Source organism: Sceloporus undulatus, chromosome 9, assembly GCF_019175285.1.
Source record: "Sceloporus undulatus isolate JIND9_A2432 ecotype Alabama chromosome 9, SceUnd_v1.1, whole genome shotgun sequence".
Taxonomy (NCBI): domain Eukaryota; kingdom Metazoa; phylum Chordata; class Lepidosauria; order Squamata; family Phrynosomatidae; genus Sceloporus; species Sceloporus undulatus.
This window is the reverse complement of record NC_056530.1, coordinates 31,758,358-31,778,124: the sequence shown is the minus strand read 5'-3', so window position 1 is coordinate 31,778,124 and position 19,767 is coordinate 31,758,358. Positions and strand designations below refer to the sequence as shown.

Here is a 19,767-nt window from a genome sequence, read left to right as displayed (position 1 = left end):
CCAAACCTAAACCAATAGGGTCACCTACTCCAAACCCTAGTCCAAACTGCTGCGTCACCTAGTCCAAGCCCAAACTAGTAGGATCACCTCTCCAAACCCTAGTCCAAACATAGGGTCACCTTGTCCAAGCCAATAGGGTCACCTAGTCCAACCCCTAGTCCAAACCAATAGGGTCAATAGGCTCACTAGTCCAAACCCAAACCAACGGGGTCAATAGGGCCAACTAGTCCAAACCAATAGGGTCACCTAGTCCAAACTCCTTCTGTCATACACGAATACACAACCACTACACTCCCAAAAGATGCCTCTTCAACCTCTGTTTAAAGACCTCCAAAGAGAGATAGTCCTCCAAATTATTTCGCTTTCCAACTAGATGTCTATTTATCTGGAATACTTTCCTTTCCAAGTGGTGATTTTCAGGGCAAGGAGAATCTCTGGCACAGGGACTTAAGAGAGCGAGTTTCCCAATGAAACCCACTTTTTGGATCCACAGATGGCATATCCGCACGGCAGAATTTACAGCAGTTTGGTGCCACTTTAACAGCCATATCTCAATCCTGGCGAACTCTGGGATATGTACTTTGAAAAGGCACTCCATCTTTCTTTAGCCCACTCCCCTGAACGACAGCATTATGCTCTCATTGCAATGGAGCTGTAAGTACCTCTCCAAACTAAAAATCCCATGATTCCCTAGGTAAGAGACATTTCTGTTCTCGTGGCATCTAATTCTGCAGTGCAGATGCAGCCAACGATATCTGGCGAGCCTAAAAAGGGACATTAAAGCCTTTGCCAAAGAGAAAACGGGCACGGATCGAGACCAAGGTCTTCCAAATGTTGTTAGTCAAGTTAAAATGCCCCACATCCAAAATTTTGGTCCAAGATAATCTGGAAGCCAGGCTCGCCAGCTGTGCTGTTTTGTCCACAGCTTCCATGCTTACATCCCTTGGTTCTTTTGGCAGTCTGGAAGAAAAAGCTGGCAGGTTCCTATTTAAACCTCTCCAAAATTGCTCACAAAAATCCCACATCTTTGGGATCCAAGAGCCAGGAGATAGGGCTATTTCTGAATTTTTCAAATTCATGGTTACGTACGCTGGAAGAAAATATGGTCCCACGGCATAAATAAGGCCCCCTCCCCAAAATCCTGTTTTGTTATATTTTTGAGAATTTGGGGGGATTTTGGCAGCACTGCAAGAGAAGAGGGAAGAGGGTTTTGTGCTTTAGTGCCACCTGGGCAGACGAGTTTTGCAACCTCCTTATGCACCTCATTGCAATGTTACGATATATGGCACTCGTTCTGCAATGGTAGCCGGTGGAGTGACCAATGTGCCATGGCCTCAATGCACAACAGGCACCAAAATGGGCATCATGGTGCTGCCCAACACACATCCGGACCCAGGCTAGGAAATACTGGGATACAAAAGAACTGCAGATGCCCATTGGAAGTATTCAACACACATTAAAAGTGCCTGATGCACATCAGAAGTGCCCCATACGTATCCAAATACCAGTGCCCAGATGTGCATCTTTGCCATTTTCAAACAAGGTTTTAGGGCAGTGGTTTGAATGTTGGACTAAGATACAATAAACCCAAGGTTCAAATCCACGCTCTGCAAAGAAAACCCAATGGGTAATCTTGAGCAAGTATTCTCTCAGCCTCAGGGGAAGTTAAAGGCGAACCAAACATTTTATACGGGGAAAAGCCATATTTTATGGAGCAAATTTCTCAAAAAGAAGTCCCAAAGAAAACGGCACAGAAGCTGTCAACTTCTCAAACCAACAATGCGATTCAGTCTTACGCAAAAAAACGAAAGCAAATGAAGGTTTTGCCTCCCTAGTACAAATAACGTCTATTTTAATTTGGAGAGAATCAGATTGGGAGATGAGCGAAAGGAAAGCCAAGAAACCACGGATTACTATCCACCAAATAATCTTCCTTCGAACCCCCAACGGAGAAAACCAGACCCGCTACTGGCGAATTCCCCAGCCATACAAACGAATGTGGGTGAAACACAAATACAAAAGGCCTGTCTTAACATCGTGCAGAAATTTCGCCCCCAAAACAAACCACTCCGTGGCCCAACGGGAAAAAACGGGGAAAACTCCACTAGGAAACCTGGAAACGTCAAGCTAAACGAAGTGATAACACCTGAACGGAGGCTAATCGTCGGTGGGTTCCTTTTATACCCGAAATAACGGACACTAAGATTGGGTTATGGTCTTTGTAGATCACGCACAAAAGGTGGGATTGGGTCGGTGTCTTTTGCATTGATTCTGTACAGACATACGTACACTAATACACACACACACAACATACACACACATACACACAGACAAAATAAAATATCCCAAAGACGGAGGGGAAAAGGAGACGGGTTGATTGGAACACGTGGCACACCCAAGCGCTTGTGAGTTTTTGTCAGACACGTTTACACGTCGGTGCGAAAGGTCGCATCACCGAATCCCTCTCGCGGATTATTTGGACGCCCGCCTCGGATGGGCGAGTCGGGGCAGGGTACCCTGAAATGCCATAAGGTTTTTGGACGGGGGTCTCGGCAACCCCCTGTCCATATTTCAACATCCAACCTCTTTCCTTCCGCATTTGGGGCAGAGAGAGAAAGATGCCCCTCTGTTTTTTGACTCCAACCCGGGAGCAGATTCACTTGGACACAAAAAAAATCATGGGGGAGATTTGGGGAAGCGCGATAGGAAGGGATTTGGACAATATACCCTCCAAATATGAAAACTGGCCAATGTGCAGTCAAGAGGGCAGAAGTTATTAATGCGGAAGAAACTGGGAGCGGCAGTTTGCTTTTCCTTGAACCAACTGGGAAGGGAAAGATCCTGCCTTCTGCTCTCCTTTGGGCGCAAACGAATTTTGCACTCTGAACTTAGTTTGCCGCAACCGAAGTAAGCTGAGGATGAAGGAAGGAGGAGAAGAGAGGAACCAGGACGTTCGAAAAAGCAGCTGGGAAAGTGGGACGGCAGGGGATTAATCGGGACCAAGGGAGTTTGTGAAAAGGGGACAAAAAAAATTATTACGGATGATGGATTTGTCTTGACCCCTGCTTGTTGAAATGAGAACGACATTAAGACGACGGTCACAGTGTCTCTACGACTCTAAATCTCTCCCGAAGTGGGAAAGGGGCAGGGGCAGGACAGGGCCCGAGTGCGAATCTCTCTCTCTCCCTCTCCCTCTCGCTTTCTCTTTCTCACTATTGCTCTCACTGTAGAACTTGGCCCCGTGTCTCCGGCAGTTTCAGGGCCAGAGAGCTGCCCACAGCCAAAGCCGCCGAGGCCAGGAGGATGGGCACCGCTTTGGTGATGCCGACAAAAGACGTGAAGATGCTGATGCCCAGGACGGCGGCCAGCTTGCATAAGGCATTGAGGAACCCGAAAGCAGTCGTCCTGCGGAAGAGACAGAAGCAAAGGGGGGGAAACAGGGGAAAGAGAGAAAGAATGAGCTTGGAAAAACAATACAGTTTGAGACTGAGTTCAAGTTCAACTTGTATTAAGTTCAGGTTCAACTTGTATTATGGTCATAGACCAGCACAGGTGAAAAAAAGAAGTAAAAGGATGCAGAATAAAAGAAGGTAAAAGCAAGGTAAAAACAGTATTTAAAAGAAATAATGGGAAAATAATTTTACGTAGATCCAAAACACACTGCAGAAATAATCCACTTTGAGACTGCTTTAAATTCAAGTTCAAGTTCAACTTTATAGATCAGCACAAGTAAAAAAAAAAAAAGGAAATTAAAGGATGCAGAGTAAAAGAAGGTGGATACCAAAATCCATGGATACTCAAGTCCCAATTAAATACAATGCATAGAAAAATTGGTGGTCCCTAATATAAAATGAAAAATCAAGCTTTGCTATTTGGTATGTATACTTTTTTGGAATATTTTGAAGCAGTGGATGCTTGAATCCATGGATCAAAAAATCCGTGGATAAAGAGGGCTAACTGTACTAGAAATTTGAGCATGGAAGGAACATTTCATGGTGAAGGCAGGAATTTAATTTTGTTGGAGCAATGCCTCCCTGTAGCTACAATGTCAAAGGGATGCAAGGATGCAGCCCATTGTTTTGGGACTCTGGTGCAAATGCACATTGAGATGAACGCAAGGACTGTTGCCTTACCGTCTGTCCGAGGGATACAGTTCGACCGTCAGGACGTCCAGGGCGTTCCAGGAGGCTATACTGACCCCACCAAAGAGACAGAGGAGGGCGATCATGGCTGACTCGCTGTTGCCAAAGGACAAGAAGAAGCAGCTCACGCAGGACATGACACTCGAACCAGCTTTGGGCAAGAGAGAGACACAAAGAGAAATCAGCATAGGAAGAAGAATCCCAGGGTGACCAGATGTTGCCACCGCAAAGGAGGAAAAGGCACCGCACAATGTAGGTACATTCAAGAAATATGTAGGACGTGACCAAATAAAAGCTAAAAACACTCATAGAAATACCAATTCATGCTCTAAATGGAGAACATATTGGAATTCCTCCTGGACAGAAGGTCGACTTGTAGGACATGTCCTGGAAAAGAACCCTGAAGAATCCTGATTCAAGATTAGGAACATGGGATGGAACCAGTACTCTTCTCATTTGCTGTTGTTGTCTTCTTGTATCTCTGTTTACAACTTATGGCGAACCTCTCACAAGTTTTTCTAGGACTGAGAGTGTGAGACTCACCCAGTGGGTCACCATGGCCGAGCGGCGGGGAATCGAACCTAGATCTCCAGAGTGGTACTCCAACACTCAAACCGCTATGCCTTCTCTGCAAAGCCCTAAAATCCCCATTCTAGTCTTGTCCTGTTCAGACGCATGGCCCAAACCCTGGTTCTGGTGTGAACAGTGGCCTGATCTACTCTTGAGGGACCAACAACATGAATGACTTCAATGGAGTAACACCAGCTCTTGTGATGCCACTGCAACCAGTGCTTTGAATTGTGGATTGGCCGCCATTGGAGCTGTTTTGGCAAAGGGGTGTTTATAGTCTCCCTATAACCTGCCCTGGCCAGACATTTTGGGCTCTCCACCAGTCTTTCCTCACCCAGCATCCGGAGACGCCCGATCTTGTCCATCAGGAGAGCGGAGACGATGTTCCCCGGGAGGACAGCCAAGGTGCCGAGGAAGCTGACGAAATAGATCATGTAGGCATTGTTGTCGTCGCTGAAGTCCAACTGACAACCTTCCTTGTTGTGGAGGAAAGTGCTGTTAATGATCCGGCTGTTGATGAACTTGTACTCAAAGAGGTCTGTTGGGTGGAGAAGAGGGGGTTAGAGGTTAGCACTTGAACTCAGGGCTTTTTCGTAAAATGGGGACATTTTCACCAGGGTTTCCCAGGGAGGTTGGGAAGCCTAGCTGGAGGATTTGGGGGCTGCACATGATATATATACCATCTTCCACAATGGGAAGAAAGGTTAAAACAGCTGGACCCATTGGGAGCTGCCATATTAGGATGCCTGAAAGCAAGGGTTACCATGTTGCGCACCAAGCACCGGATTTCACCTGTGTTGTAGAAGACGGAAGAGATGAAAGTGCAGTTCTTGAAGAAAGTATTGCTAGTGGTGATGTCCTCGAAATAACACTCCTCGAACAAAGAGTCGATAAACGAGACAGACTTCATCTTGAGGCCAATGAACCTGGAGAAATCAAGAGGGAGACACAGGGCGAATTGTCACATGGGGCACAAGATTTGTTAAGGATTCCTTGAATGCACCTGTTTGGGAATTTCGGGGTCTGCTGCCATTACCTGGCACTCCGACTGTGATGCACAGTGGCTGTTTGCATGCATATCTCACTGCGCCATCATGGTGCCCCACTTACTCTGGAGATTATCACACACAGGATTACTCCCCTGTCCTTATCCCATCATTAACCCATCCGTGACTGTGATAGCGCGAAAGGCTTTCAAATCATTGCTCCGATCCTGCCATTAACCCGTCATTAAAGCGGCATTGCAATAATGCGAACTTTCATCATTGCAAAATGCCGGCCAATGTAGCTTTAATTATGGCGGGTTAATGATGGGATATGCGCAACATCATCTGGTTTTGGTTACATTATTTGTGGTAGTAATCTGGAAGCATTTTAAATTTAATCTGGAAGAGTTTAAATTAAACGCCAAGCAGGCACCTACTTGTCGTTGAAGTACTCCCCACGGGTGTGGATCTGGTTTTCCAAAGTGAAGTTGAAAGTGATGTGGCGCACCGACTCATTGATAAAGACCTTGGTACGGGAGGCGTACTCAATATTCTGGAGGTGTTTGATCATATCCGGGAACCAGACGGTCAAGCCATAGTAACTGTCATTCAGGAGCGAGAGAAAGGAGGAGAAGAGAATGAAAACATTGGTGTTCTGCTAGCTGAGCTGGAGATTCACACTTAGGCTTTTCCTCTTGCCATGAGCTGAGTCAAAAGGTGGATGAATTGCACCCGCATCTCCTACCTGGAGATGACCAGGCCCTGAAATCTAGCAACCCTATTGCTATGAGATGCCATGGGATACATAACACCAACACCAGACTCTGAGATCTGGCAGCCCTACTGTGTTTCATATCAATGCTTAGGGTCGCTTTCTGAGAGTATACAATGCAAATTCTGCCTGGACCAAGCCTGAGAGAGAACTGGGCTTTGGTTAATGAGGACGGTGGCTCGCTGGGTTTCCAAATGCCCCAATTAGCAAGTGCAAGTGGTTTGCGCACCTGCAAGCATAGGCATCAAGTGTCAGTCATGACCAGCTTGCAATTAATTTTGCTTTCCTCCCCTGGCGGCTCCAATTAACAGACTGGCTGAGAGGGAGATCAATCGCGGATCTACAGCTTTTGGCATCCGGGTGTGTTTTCCGGCCCCTGGGTTACATCGGCAAATGAGTTGGGTGGTTTTGCGGGAAAGAAAAGCTAGTCTTTCCTTTAAAAAGAAAAAGTCAATTAGAACGATTGTTCATTATTCCACAAATGGAAGCCCTTTGATTCTCTTTGCATCTTGGATTCGGCAAAAATGCAGGAACAAATAGTCCTAGCATCCTTATTTAGACATTACGAATGCATCAGCTAGACATTACAGCAACCCATGAATTTCACAGGTTTTTCTTAGGCAAGGAATAGTCAGGGTGCATCTGCACTGCAGCAATAATGCAGTTGGACACTGCTTTGACAGCCATGGCTCAGTGCTGTGAAATTCTGGGAGTAGTTTGTTGTGACACCAGAGGAGGTTAACTAGCTCACAAAACTACAAACCCCAAAATTCCACAGCACTGAGCCATGAAAGTTCAAGCGGTCTGAAACGGCATTATTTATGGTTTTGCCATTGCCTTCTTCAGCACATTCGTAATTTGGGGGGGGGATTAATGTTTCTGATTTTGGCACTATTTTCACAGTCTCAAAAGAACTCCCTCTTCTCCCAAGAAAACTATCTCAACAGCCAACAACAGCACCAAGCAATGGAGGTCTATGGTGCCGACAACTGGGGTGCAACCGGGTGACATTTCTAGACCGCTCCCTTCAGAGATCTCCAGTTCAACAATCAGAAGAAGCTTCTCCATCACAATTTTGTGTGCATGCAGCCTGCTCACAAAAGGAAGGGCTGGCAGTCATCTCATTTATGAGATTACCATAATTCAAAGCCAACTGGATAGCAAACAACAGAAAATATTTTCCCCAACACCTAAGGAGACGGGCTTTCCAGTGGTCACACATACACAACATTCTCCCTTTTTCTCTACCTGAAAGACATGGTGAACCACACAGCCATCATCATCAGTGTCACCCGGCGATATTCAGGAGCAAAGCACTGATGGAAATTCGCCCAGACCTGCAAAAGCAAGGAGAAAATGCAAGATAATTTGAGCCTCTGTAGGACAGTAAGGCAACTGTGTGGGGTGTTAGCACATAATACAAACTCTGTGTCCACAAGACAGGTACCTGCCGTTTCACTTACGCATTTCTTCTCCAGTCCTCACCACTCACCTGTTGTGATAGGTTCAAGAAGCGGACCATCCAGCGCCGGTACCAAGTCCCCGTATCAGACTGGATCTCCACCAGTTCGTCCTCCTGTTTGATAGTCTTGATTTGGGTCACCTGCAGAGTCAAATGATGGAGAAGGAAGGTGGCCTGAGTGGGTCGATGAGTGCATCAGCTATGAGCTTAAGACTGTTAAAGTACATGAGAGTCGGACATCTCTGATAAGGTTGGAAAGTGCATGTCCTAGGTTCAAGTCGTGCCAAGGTGAAAGGGATCTTACCGAAAAGACCCGTTCTGGGTGTCCCTTGGCCCTCATGTTGGTATCATGCACTTGCTTCAGCACCATCCAAGCCTCGTCATGCTTCCCATTCTACAAAGGCAAAAACAGCAAGGGTTTCAAGCCAAAATTTGATTTTTGTGCTTCGGTGTTTTTCCACGACATCAAGAACAACAAACCGTCCTCTCCAAGATGGTGGCATAAACAAGGAGACCCTCCAAGGAAAAGTTTCTCAACTGAGGCTGCTAGGAGTTCCACAAGAGACTGCGTTTTGGAGGGAAATGACTGAAATCCTATATCACAGTCTATGTTTTGTAACTTTACAAATTTCTGCGTTGCGGAAATGCTGTTAGTGAATTGCAGAGGCGCAACCGCAGGCTGCTGTTCTGCAAATGACAATTTATTGTGCCCATAAATTGTAACATTAGGGCAATCCTTAGGTGAATATGAACGTTGCAGATCTACAAAATTCAATTTTGCACACAACTAAGGCCATTTATGTGAGGCAGCGAAGAGTAGTGGTTTGAGCATTGGACTATGACTCCATAGAACAAGATTTGTGTCCTGGCTCGGCCATGGAAATCCACACTGGATGACCCTGGGCAAGTCACGCTCTCTCAGCCTCAAAGGATGGCAACGGCAAACCCCTTCTAAAGAAGCTTGCCAAGAAAAACCCATGATAGGTTCGCCTTAGGGTTGCCATAAGTCGGAAACGAAGGCACACAACACCACACCAAGGCCATTTATGGAGATGTAAGGTGTAGTGGTTTGGGTGTTGCATTAGGACTCTAGAGACCAGGGTTCGAATCCCTGCTCGCCCGTGTAAACCCATTGAGTGACCTGGGCCAAGTCACACTCTTGCAGCTTCAGGGGAAGGCAATGGTAAAAACGTCTTGATGCAGAGGCGTCATTATGGGAGTGTGGAGAGTGAGGACCTTACCAGGTGACATCCCAGAGTCTGGCCAGCCATTTGCAAAACCCCACGAAAGGGTTGCCTTAGGGTTGCCATAGGTCAAACTTGAAGGCACACAACGACAACAACAACCACACTGAGTCCCAAGCAGAACACCATCCCAATGGTCACAATACCTCCAGGAAGAAGCGTGGGCTCTCTGGCATAGTGGTGAGGGCACCGATGGCGAAGACGGACGGGAAGGCGCAAACCAAGACGAAGACGCGCCAGCTGTGGAACTGGTAGGCGGAGCCCATTTGGAAGCTCCACCCTTTGGTGGGCAGAGGAACAGCAGCGGAGGATAGTGCGCCAAGAGGGGGGAGGAGGAAGAAAAGCGAGGGAGCCAAAGGGAAGAGCAGAAAAGGAAGAGCAGGTTAGAAGAAGAGACAGGTTTTGCTGCATTGCCTCTATTGTTTTTGGCATAAGTAGCTTGGTTACAGCTCAGGTCTGGAGTCTCCAGTTTTCGTGAATCATCTGCAGGTGGGAGACGAAGAGGGAAATTCTCCACTCTTTTGGGAGGCAAAGAGGTAAATCCTCCACTTCCTCAGCCCCAGGCAAGAGGAAAGGCCTGGGTGCAATTGCAAATCTCCAGCTCAGTAAGGAAAGCTCCAGCTTCTTACAGTTTGCAAAGCTTAACTGACCGGTGGCTGAAATTTGCAAAGACTCTCTGGATTTGGTTGGCTAAACTACATCTCCAGTTTTCAGGAGTTCTTTCCAGGTGGAAATAAAGGTGCAGATTCTCCACTTTTAGGGACTCTAGGCAAGAGGAAAGGTCTGGGTGCGAATCTCCATCTCAGCTAGGAGAGCAGAAGAAGGCATTCCAGCAGGGGTTGCTTGTAACCTGGTTGAAAAATCCCCTGCTGAAATCCTCACTTCTAAAAAGCCAGCAAAGGGACAGGAGCACTCTCTGGTTGTTCAGTCTTTCAACTCGGACTACGGGTCGGATTCCGGAGTGCTTACCGTAATGGGGTATGATGGCCCATGCCATGGCGGAGGCGTAGATGCCGCCGATCATCCAGAACATGCAAAGCCAGCTGAGATGTTCTCCCCGTTTCTCCTGGGCCAGGAACTCTGAGTAGTAAGAGAAGACGATGGGGATGGAGCCCCCAATCCTAGAAAATGGGGGACACAGAAAGAAAGAGAGAGAAACAATTTTAACACTCAAACAAAATGTTGATTCAGTTCAACCCAGCAAAATCATACACAGAAACACACCGAGGAGATACATTCCTTTCAGATTTTGGGTTTCCAAATTAGAGATGCTCCAAGTGTATTATTTTACTCTTAATTTTTTGCATGTCATTGGTTTGTATCTTCTGTTTGAAGGGTTCCAAATTAGAGATGTTCAACCTGCATTATTTTAATCTTAGTGTGTGTGTGTGTGTGTGTATTTTTGCACATAGAGAGATCTTGCAGCACCTTTGAGACTAACTAAAGAAAGAAATTGGCAGCATGAGCTTTCATAGATTTACATCTGCTTCCTCAAATTAAGTCTAGAAAAGCTCATGCTGCCAACTTCTTTCTTCAGTTAGTCTCAAAGGTGCTACAACATCTCTCTACATACTGATTCTACAGACTAACATGCATGTTATTGGTTTGCATCTTCTTTTTTAGTTTGTAAACTGCTTGGAACCCCAAAAAGATTGGATATAAATCAATAACTGATGAACTGTTTGATTGGAATCTAGTGCCCAGATTCCTAGCAATGCCCTCATTTCCCTCCCAGTTTTATAAACAGTCCCCCAAAGCTATGTTCCTAGTCCTCATGGAAGCAGAGAGAAAAAAACATTATAACATGGAGGTAATTCTTGTGTGTGGAAACTAAAATGGATCCTTAAAAGGAAGGTTTATCTCAGATTTGGTCTGAGAACCGTGGGTCATCCTTACCCAACGCCGGAGAGGAGGCGGCAGAAGAGGAAAGTGCCGTATCCCTGGACAAACGAGGAGAAGAAGGCGAAGACGCTGTTTACGGAGAGGGACATCAAGAGGCATTGCCTCCGTCCCAGCCGATCTGCTAGACCTCCCCACAGGAATGCCCCGACCATCATCCCCAGGTAGACGATGAGACCTAGAGTGAGAGGAGGGAAGAAAGAGATTGAAAGTGCAGGCAGATAAAGGTTTGCAAACCACAGTTTGAAAATTTGCAAAAGCCTTCCTCGAATAGTTCTCGTCTTTCCAAGGCCCAGCAGGTGGAACAGTTACTTTTTTGTATAACAACTCCCAGCAGCCCGTAGCCAGGGGCATACCTTCCAACATTTTACAATTTACAACAGTGACACGTATGGACAAGCAACCTCAAAGTGTGGGCAAAGTGAATGAGTGAATGAAGTTCAAACTACTTTTTGCAGTAAATGAAGTATGCTGAAGGTAAAGGGGGAAGGAAGAGAGAAAGAAATCGGGGCATTTAAAAAGCAGCTGAGAAAGTGGGAATGGACTTAATCGGGAATGGCCCTGACAAATCAAGACAGTTCGAGGGTTTGCAAAAGTTGTCACCCAAAAAAGCAATGTTTCAAAGCTCTTGCCAAGATTCAAGCCATCCTCAAGCAGAAGGCAAAACAACAGTAATGATTCAAGTGACAAGAAAAGAGATTCCACCTAAACATCAGGAAGAACTTCCTTGTAGTAAAGAGCAGTTTGATGTTGTAAGATACTCCCTTTAGACCAAGGTTGGGTGGCCATCTCTTAGGAATGCTTTAGATGTGGCTTTTGGGTATCAGCAAAGGGTTTGATTAGATGACTCTTGCAGTCCTTTCCAGACCTATGGTCCTACGAAATCCTACCACATCGGCATGGTGGGACTTCCATATGTCCTCCAAGTGTCCCAATTTGATGGGACACCCCTGGTTAAACCTCTTTCATCTCACTTTCTCAGCTGTTTTTTAAAATGTCCCAGTTTCTCTCCTCCTCCCGCTTTGTCCTCAGCTGACTTCCATTGCTCCAAACTTTAAATTGCAAAAAACAGCTTGTATTTAGGAGGGAGAGGAGGGAGAGTCCTGTCCTTCCCACTCGGCTCAGGCAAAAGCAAACTGCCTCTCCTAGATTATGAGTTCCTTTTCATGAATAACCTTTCCCCTCTTGACCACACTCTGATGTTGCTTGGTCTTCATTTGTGAAATGTTGGAGGGGATGCACTTTATAGACTCTCAGGGACCCCAAGGGCCATCTAATGCACTCCTGAAAGATGGCCATACAAACCCATTTAAAGATCTCCAAAGGAGGAGAGCCGGCCACCCTTCAGGGCAGTCCACCATCAATGCCTCCAACTTCTTCCCATTTGCATCCTTGCATGTTCTTCACCAGCAATGGCGGCTGATGCAAAGGATGCAGGAGGACGTGTGTCTTGCTTGTAGGAGGGGAGGAATGGAGGCATATAGGGACACTGGTGACTCAGTATGTGGGTGGCACAGAGTTCGAGGACGGAGACTTTGGCGGCTTTTCGCAGTAGTGCAACCCAGCCCTGGTTGCGGCACTGCACTCGCTCCAGGCGCATGCAGCAAGGACTGCGCATGAGGACTGCATTTTCCATTAGGCACTTAATCCCTCCAGCAACGAGGATGGAGCCGGGCGCCCCACGGTGACCAAAGATCTCCTCTTAGCCGATTTTAGCTGCTCGCTTTCCTGACTCGTTAATCCTCGGATTAGGCCGCCAAAGATCAGGCCAATTATTGGAGGCCAACAGATGCAGCCGATTTTCCTCCAGAAAAAGGCAAACACTTCCCTTGCCTCCAAACACACACATAATGTGCCAGCCACACCGGAGAGTTTTGGTGTGCCGGAAAGGGATTACCGGCATCCTTTACACCTCCTCCTCCGTAACGGAAGGCGTTGCGAATTTTTGCATCGGCCGCTGCAAGACTGCAGTGCGGCATTCGGGGGCTGGCCCACCCTTCCTTCCCTGCCCCAAAATTTCAGCTCAGGCTAATGTTGGTTGGAAATCCAGCCCAACGACATGTCCAAAGGCCTTTGTGCTTTCTCTTAGAGATCACTGCTGCAGAACCAGAGGTCAAAAGGGGCGTGTTGCTGTGACCCCATTTTGGGCTGACCACAAGGTGGACCAAGCCAGGCATCGGTGATATTTATCCCATGGAGTCCTAAGGCATTAAGGTTCCCGGATCTCAGAGCCTGGTCTTCAGGTTTGGTGGGTCACCTCCAGGCTGCAAATTCCCCAATTTTGGGGGACTTACTCCCACTAAGAGGAGAGGACTGGGTGCAAATCTCAGCTCAGCTTGCTACAACTGTAGAAAGATACTACACTTAAGCAAAAAAATAAAAATAAAATGCGGATATAGGATGGATTACACCTGGCTTGACAGCAGTACATGTGAATGGGATCTAGGAGTCCAGACCACAAGTTGAACATGAGTCAACAGTGTGATGTGGCAGCTAAAAAAGGCCAATGCGATTCTAGGCTGCCTCAATAGGAGTATAGTGTCTAGATCGAGGGAAAGTAGTAATGCAACCCTCTTCTGCTTTGGTCAGGCACCCCCTGGAATATTGTCTCTAATTTTGGGTACCACAATCCTAAGGAGGCTATTGAGAAGCTGGAGTGTGTCCAGAGGAGGGTCTGGAAGCGTAATAGTTTTTGAACTTTTGCATGCTGTGAATTTTTAACTACAGTATGTCCATTTTTAACTGTTTTAAGGTGCCTGAAGTCCCATACTGGTAAAATGTTGTAATATAAATAACTATAGTACTACTACTACTATTACTGTTTCCATCAGTAGTCTTGTTTTGTTTTGTTTTTCCCTCCATGGGGTCAGCGTAAGTGAAGACATGTGCACACATTCACATTTGCCTTTTTGGTGGTCCATGGTGGTCTGTACAAAACAAAATGTATTGCGCAGAAAAAAATGTCCCTAGAGCAATGAGGTGCACAATCTGAAACCGCATGATTTGGTGGTGACAGTCCAGATCCTCTGCCTTTCCATTTTGTTAGCTGCTTTTAAAATGTCCTGGTTTCTCTCTCCTTCTCCCACTTTTCTCTTTTCCCTCAGCTTACTTCAGTTGCTGCAAACCAAACTCAAAGTGTAAAAGTAGTTTGCATTCAATTATTTTATCGGAAAGAGAGGAGCCAGCATGGTGTAAAGAAAAAGTCCGAAAATAGTTTGCTCTCAACTAACTCAGCCTGATGGAGAGGAGAGGAAAGGGAGGAATCTTGCCCTTCCCAGTTGGCTCAGGCAAAAGCAAACTGCTGCAACCTCCCCTTACATGTCTGTTCTTCCTCATTCATAACTTTCCCCCCATCTCAATCCATTGGTATTGCTGTGGTTTAGCCGCACGAATCCCAGTTTTCATCTGCAAAATGGAGGAGGGTATGTTGCTCTTGCAAAGCTAGAGCAGCAGGGCACAGCAGAGGTGAAGTCTCCATCCAACCTCATATGCTCTTCCCCTCCAAGGGACTCAATGTGTGTGTGTGTCTGGATGGATGGATGGATGGATGGAAAAGGCTTTGGTTGGAGGAAGAGAAGGGAAGGAAGGGGGGTTAGACACACAAACACCACACAGCAGCAGTGCCGCAAGCACAAGCGCAGCAGGGCTATTTTTATCCTGCTGTCCATATCCGTTTGAACTGCAATCGCAGGGGAATGCAAGCCGACAAAACCCTGGCAAGGCCTAAGAAGGCAACAAGAGGGTTTCTTTGACACTTGGGGTTCCAGAAACCCCCATGGATGCCAAGATCTGTGGATGCTCAGGTCCACAATGGGGTATTATTATTACAATGGGTAATACAATGGAGTATTATGATTATTACCATTATTACAGTGGGCCCTTGGTATCTGCTAGGATTTGGTTCCAGGACCCCCTGTGGATACCAAAATATGATCAAGTCCCAGGATATACAATGGGGTATTATTATTATTATTTCAATGGGCCCTTGGTATCCTCTGGGTTTTGGTTCCAGGACCCTCCATTGGTACCAAAATCTGTTGATGCTCAAGTCCCATGACATACAATGGGATATTATTAGTATTAGTATTAATATTTCAGTGGGTCCTTGGTATCCACTGGGGTTTGGTTCCAAGACTCCCTCTGGATGCCAGAATCCATGGATGTTCAGGTCCCATTATACACAATGGGGTGACATTATTACTGTTGTTGTTGTTTCAATCGGCCCTTGGTATCATTGGGGTTTGGTTCCAGGACCCTTTGTGGATAGCAAAAACCATGGATGCTCAAGTTGCATGATATACAATGGGGTATTATTATTATTATTATTATTATTATTATTATTATTACAATGGGCCCCCCGTATCCGCTGGGGTTTGGTTCCAGGATTCCCTATGGATGCCAAAATCCAAGGATGCTCACGTCCCATGATATATGTAATATTCTTAACAATTTTGTGCATGAAGCAAACCGAACCATCAGAAAGCCAAAGTGTCCCTCTCTCAGCCACCCCTGAAGAAAGGTTTTGGTTTTTAGACTGTTTCCGATTTCTGAATAAATGAGAGGCGATATCAAATTGCAAAGAAAAGCCTAGTCAATGGTTAGCCTGAGTCGGATTTTGAGAGACAAGGCGGTGCAGTGGTTGGAGTGGCGGACAAAGATGCTGGGAATTCACAGATAAGGGTTGCCCTAAGATGGAGTCAACCCAAAGGCCTATAGGAAGAACAACGCTATAGGGCTACAGTCTCACGTACAGACATGGACCCCTAATAAAGGGAGGCCATGCCTCTTGGGAAGCTTTCCATCCACCCCCAGAGTCTCTTTATCATCCGGATGAGTCACGGTTTGCATCTTTTCCTTTCTCTCTCCCTTTTTCACCCTCAAAGGATGCTGATGAGAAATGGCATTTTTGCTAAGCAACTGCATGGAAAGGGATGGGGAGAGAGCAAAAAGAGAGAGGGAGGCACACTGGCTTTCGTGAGCATCCCCATCCATCAGCTGAGGTTGGAGAAACCCCTTCCAGTCAAGTGCAAGAGCTTTGCTGATATTTTATTTTATTTCATTTTCGTCTGATGCAACCCTAAAAAAGCATCAGTTGTCAAAGCAAAGCCAGAAAGGCGGCCGCCTCGAAAGAGAGCGGCCTAGAAAGAGATTCGCACACGCCTCTTGCAGGATGCAGGAAGGGAAACAAAGGGGAAGGGGAGGAAGATCTAGGTTTCAAATTATTTATCAATTTTATTCAAAATGATTTATCAACACCTTGTTGATAAATAGGAAATCCACTGCTGAAGCATTCCTGAAAGGCAGCCTACAAAATAAAAATATTAAAACATTATCTCTCTCTTTCTCTTGAATCGTAGAGGTATAGAATCATAGAAGGGACCCCAGGGACTATAGAGCCCAACCCCATTCTGCCATGCAGGAACTCTCAATCAAAGCATCCTGACAGATGGCCATCAGCCTCTGGTTAAAAACCTCCAAAAAAAGAGACTCCACCACTTTCCCAGGCAGCATCTTCCATTGTTAAACAGGTCTTACCATCAGAAAGTTGCTCCTAATGTTGAGGTGGATTCTCTTTTCCTGTAGCTTGCATCCACTGCTCCATGTCCTGTTCTCTGGAGCAGCAGAAAACAAGCTTGCTCCCTCCTCAATATGGGATCCTTCCAAATACTTAAACAGGGCTCTCATATTACCTCTTATCCTTCTCTTCTCCAGGCTAAACAGACTCAGCTCAGTCTCTCCGCATATAGGGCATGGTTTCCAGACCCTTCTCCATTTTGGTTGTCCTTCTCTGGACACTCTCCAGCTTCTCAACATCTTTTCTGAACTTCTTGACCAGAACTGGACACAGAATTATTCCAGGTGAGGCCTGGCCAAAGCAGAATAAAGTGACACTATGACCTCCCTCAATGTGGACACTATACTTCTATTGATACAGCCTAGAATCGCATTGCCTTTTTTAGCTGCGCATCACATTGTTGACTCACATTCAACTTGTGGTCTATTAGGACTCCTATATCCCTTTCACATTGAGTCTTGTTAAGTCAGGTGTCCCACATTCCTATATCTATGCATTTCATTTTCCTGCCCGAAGTGCAGTACCTTACATTTGAATTGTTAGCTTTGGTCCAGCTTTCCAATCTATTAAGGTCATTTGAGTGTTGATCCTCTCCTCTGGGGTATTAGCTACTCCTCCTAATTTGGTGACATCTACAAATGTGATAAGCATGCCCTATATTCCTTCATCTGGGTCACTGATAAAGAAGTTGAATAGCAAACTGGGCCCAGGACAGAACCCCACTGGACGGTCACTTCTTTCCAGGATGAAGAAAAGCTCAATCTCTCCAAAAAAACAGGCCTCTTCACATGGCTATTTTGGGCTCCGGCTACAAGGACGACCCAAACCAGAAAGTCCAATTTTTCTCCTCTATATGAATCTCTGTGCCAAAAAGGGGGATTCCCCCAATTTGAGGGGTCCTCCTGTGCCAAGCAAAACTGGCAGAGGGGTGGGCAAGCTGTCGGCTTTTGCCGCACTGCAGTGCATGGAGGGAAATCCGGCGGAGACAGAGGTCGCCTCCGAAAAGGCCAGTGTTCCCACACACAAGGCAGCACACGTACAACACAACGCCCCCGCATCTTCCTCCTCGTTTCCCCCCCAAAAAAGATGAAAATAAAAGACATTTTTCCCACCATCAGCCGCTTCCTCCCACGGCTTGGTTTTTTTCTTTCGCGGGGAAGATTTAATTCCGCTTAAGCGCTTTTGGCCACAGGGCCGATGTGGAGTGGAGAGATAAGCTGGGGGCCACCCTGGTTTCTGACACATCCTTCTTATAAGTCAGAAATGGAGGGAAGATATTGCGAGAGAGAGAAGAAAGAAAGAGCGAGCGGAGAGATGAGTCACCACCTGTCGTGGGCTCCCAGCCACGCTTGGGTTTCTTTCGCCTTGAGCGACCATCAAGGAAAGGGGGCAAAAACTGGGCAAATAAGACACACACATAGAGAGGAGTCTGAAAAATAAAAGGCACTTTTCTTCAGACGCAGCTGGGGCTTCTTGTTCGGCCCCCTCTAAAAAACATGATATCCTGACAAAGGGAGGGAAGAGAGAGCACCTCTGAGCATCTATGCTCTTCTGAGCAGAAGAGAAGAGATAGATGATACGGTGGTTCCCAAACTTTTGTCCTCCAGATGTTTTGGACTTCAACTTCTATAAGTCCCAGGTAGATTCCCAAGTGTGACCGTCCTCTTTGGCGCTGCAAATTTCTTCTCTGCAAAAACTCCTGTCCCTTCCTTTCCCCTTGCAGAGTCCTTCTCTGGGAGGCAGGTTGATGGGGATGCCAGATTGAAAGAACTGGTCAAAACTTAGTTGATAAAGATAACGCTGGAAAAGTGAAGGTTTTTTATATCATCCGCAAGACTAGGCGGCACAGAGATCTCATTTTAAAAGAAGGAAGGGCCGACAACCTTCTCTTGTAGCCTCAAATTAGCCTTTGAACAAGACCTTTCCTGTCCCATCATCCCCTGCTCACCTCCTGCCCACAATTCCTCTTTGAAGCCTTGCAGAGTCCTAAGAGGGAGGAAGAAACCACCATCATTAACTCTGCACAACTACAGCCTCTTGGAAACGGAGCAAAATTGTAAGCCTCCAGCCCTGAATCTGGCTAAAGAAAGCTTACATTGCTCAACCTCAGAACACCCACAAGTTTAAAGATGGCTCTCATGTCCCCTCCTGGTCTTCACTTCTCAATGTTTTCCATTTGATTATTTGTTTCACTGTTTTATATGCTCCATGGTTGTAATAACTAGGGCTGGAATTCACAGTTGCAGTTATAAATGCCTAACCCAGAGTTGCACATCATTGGACCTTATCACACATGGGAGGGTTGCAGCTCAGAACCTCAGTCACTCCTGTTCTAGCAATGCAAAGTGTGATGTTTTTTCACACCAGATCCAGAGTCACTCCTCTCTAGTAATGCAGATTGAGGTTAAAACGTCATGTTTTTCCACACCTGGTTGCCTTTCTGTTGTCCTTCCGAAGTGAGGGAGAAGAGAAGTCAGTTCGATTCCAAGCAAGTCACGTAATGCGGACTCAAGCAAAGGGGAGTGAGTGCACATTGTATTACCACACCAGAGCATACTTTGAGGGTTCAACGATTTGAATTGGCACCATTGCACATGCTCAGTGGGGCTCTGGATGCTGCCCTCCTTCCCTGCCCTCTTCTTAGCTGTTATCCTTCTTTGGGGTGAAGAAGCAGTCAGGGGATGATGGGATAGCTTGCTAGGGGTCCCTGGGGCCACAATCAGGATGCAGGAGCAGCAGGGATGATAGGTTAGGTGGCAGGGGGCAAGATGGGGATGCAGGAGCAGTCAGGGGATGGTGGGTTAGGTGGAGAAGGGGCGAGATGGGGATGCAGGAGCAGTCAGAGGATGATGGGTTAGGTGTCAGGGTGAAGGAGTCGAGCAGATTGGGGTCTAGGAGAAGGCAGGGATGATGGGATTGGTGGGAGGCTGAAGGAGGGGAGCAGATCGGGGTCTAGGAGAAGGCAGGGATGATGGGATTGGTGGGAGGCTGAAGGAGGGGAGCAGATCGGGGTCTAAGAGAAGGCAGGGATGATGGGATTGGTGGGAGGCTGAAGGAGGGGAGCAGATCGGGGTCTAGGAGGACGCAGGGGACGCAGGGGATGATGGGATCGGCTGG

At 46.6% G+C, this 19,767-nt stretch overlaps 1 protein-coding gene across 1 annotated transcript in view; it reads right to left on the bottom strand.

The window, feature by feature from the left end:
- Nucleotides 1–6: 6 nt before the first annotated feature.
- SV2A (synaptic vesicle glycoprotein 2A) overlaps nucleotides 7–19,767 on the bottom strand; it is a 29,338-nt gene continuing 9,577 nt past the window's right edge. Inside the window, exons 3-13 of the mRNA XM_042441045.1 lie at nucleotides 11,073–11,253; nucleotides 10,146–10,297; nucleotides 9,323–9,456; nucleotides 8,237–8,326; nucleotides 7,963–8,073; nucleotides 7,719–7,807; nucleotides 6,136–6,300; nucleotides 5,505–5,638; nucleotides 5,047–5,250; nucleotides 4,134–4,293; nucleotides 7–3,405 (exon numbers count right to left, since the gene is read on the bottom strand). Of these exons, the coding sequence (XP_042296979.1) occupies nucleotides 3,222–3,405; nucleotides 4,134–4,293; nucleotides 5,047–5,250; nucleotides 5,505–5,638; nucleotides 6,136–6,300; nucleotides 7,719–7,807; nucleotides 7,963–8,073; nucleotides 8,237–8,326; nucleotides 9,323–9,456; nucleotides 10,146–10,297; nucleotides 11,073–11,253 (1,604 nt within the window). The 3' untranslated portion in view covers nucleotides 7–3,221. The remainder of the gene's footprint in view (nucleotides 3,406–4,133; nucleotides 4,294–5,046; nucleotides 5,251–5,504; nucleotides 5,639–6,135; nucleotides 6,301–7,718; nucleotides 7,808–7,962; nucleotides 8,074–8,236; nucleotides 8,327–9,322; nucleotides 9,457–10,145; nucleotides 10,298–11,072; nucleotides 11,254–19,767) is intronic.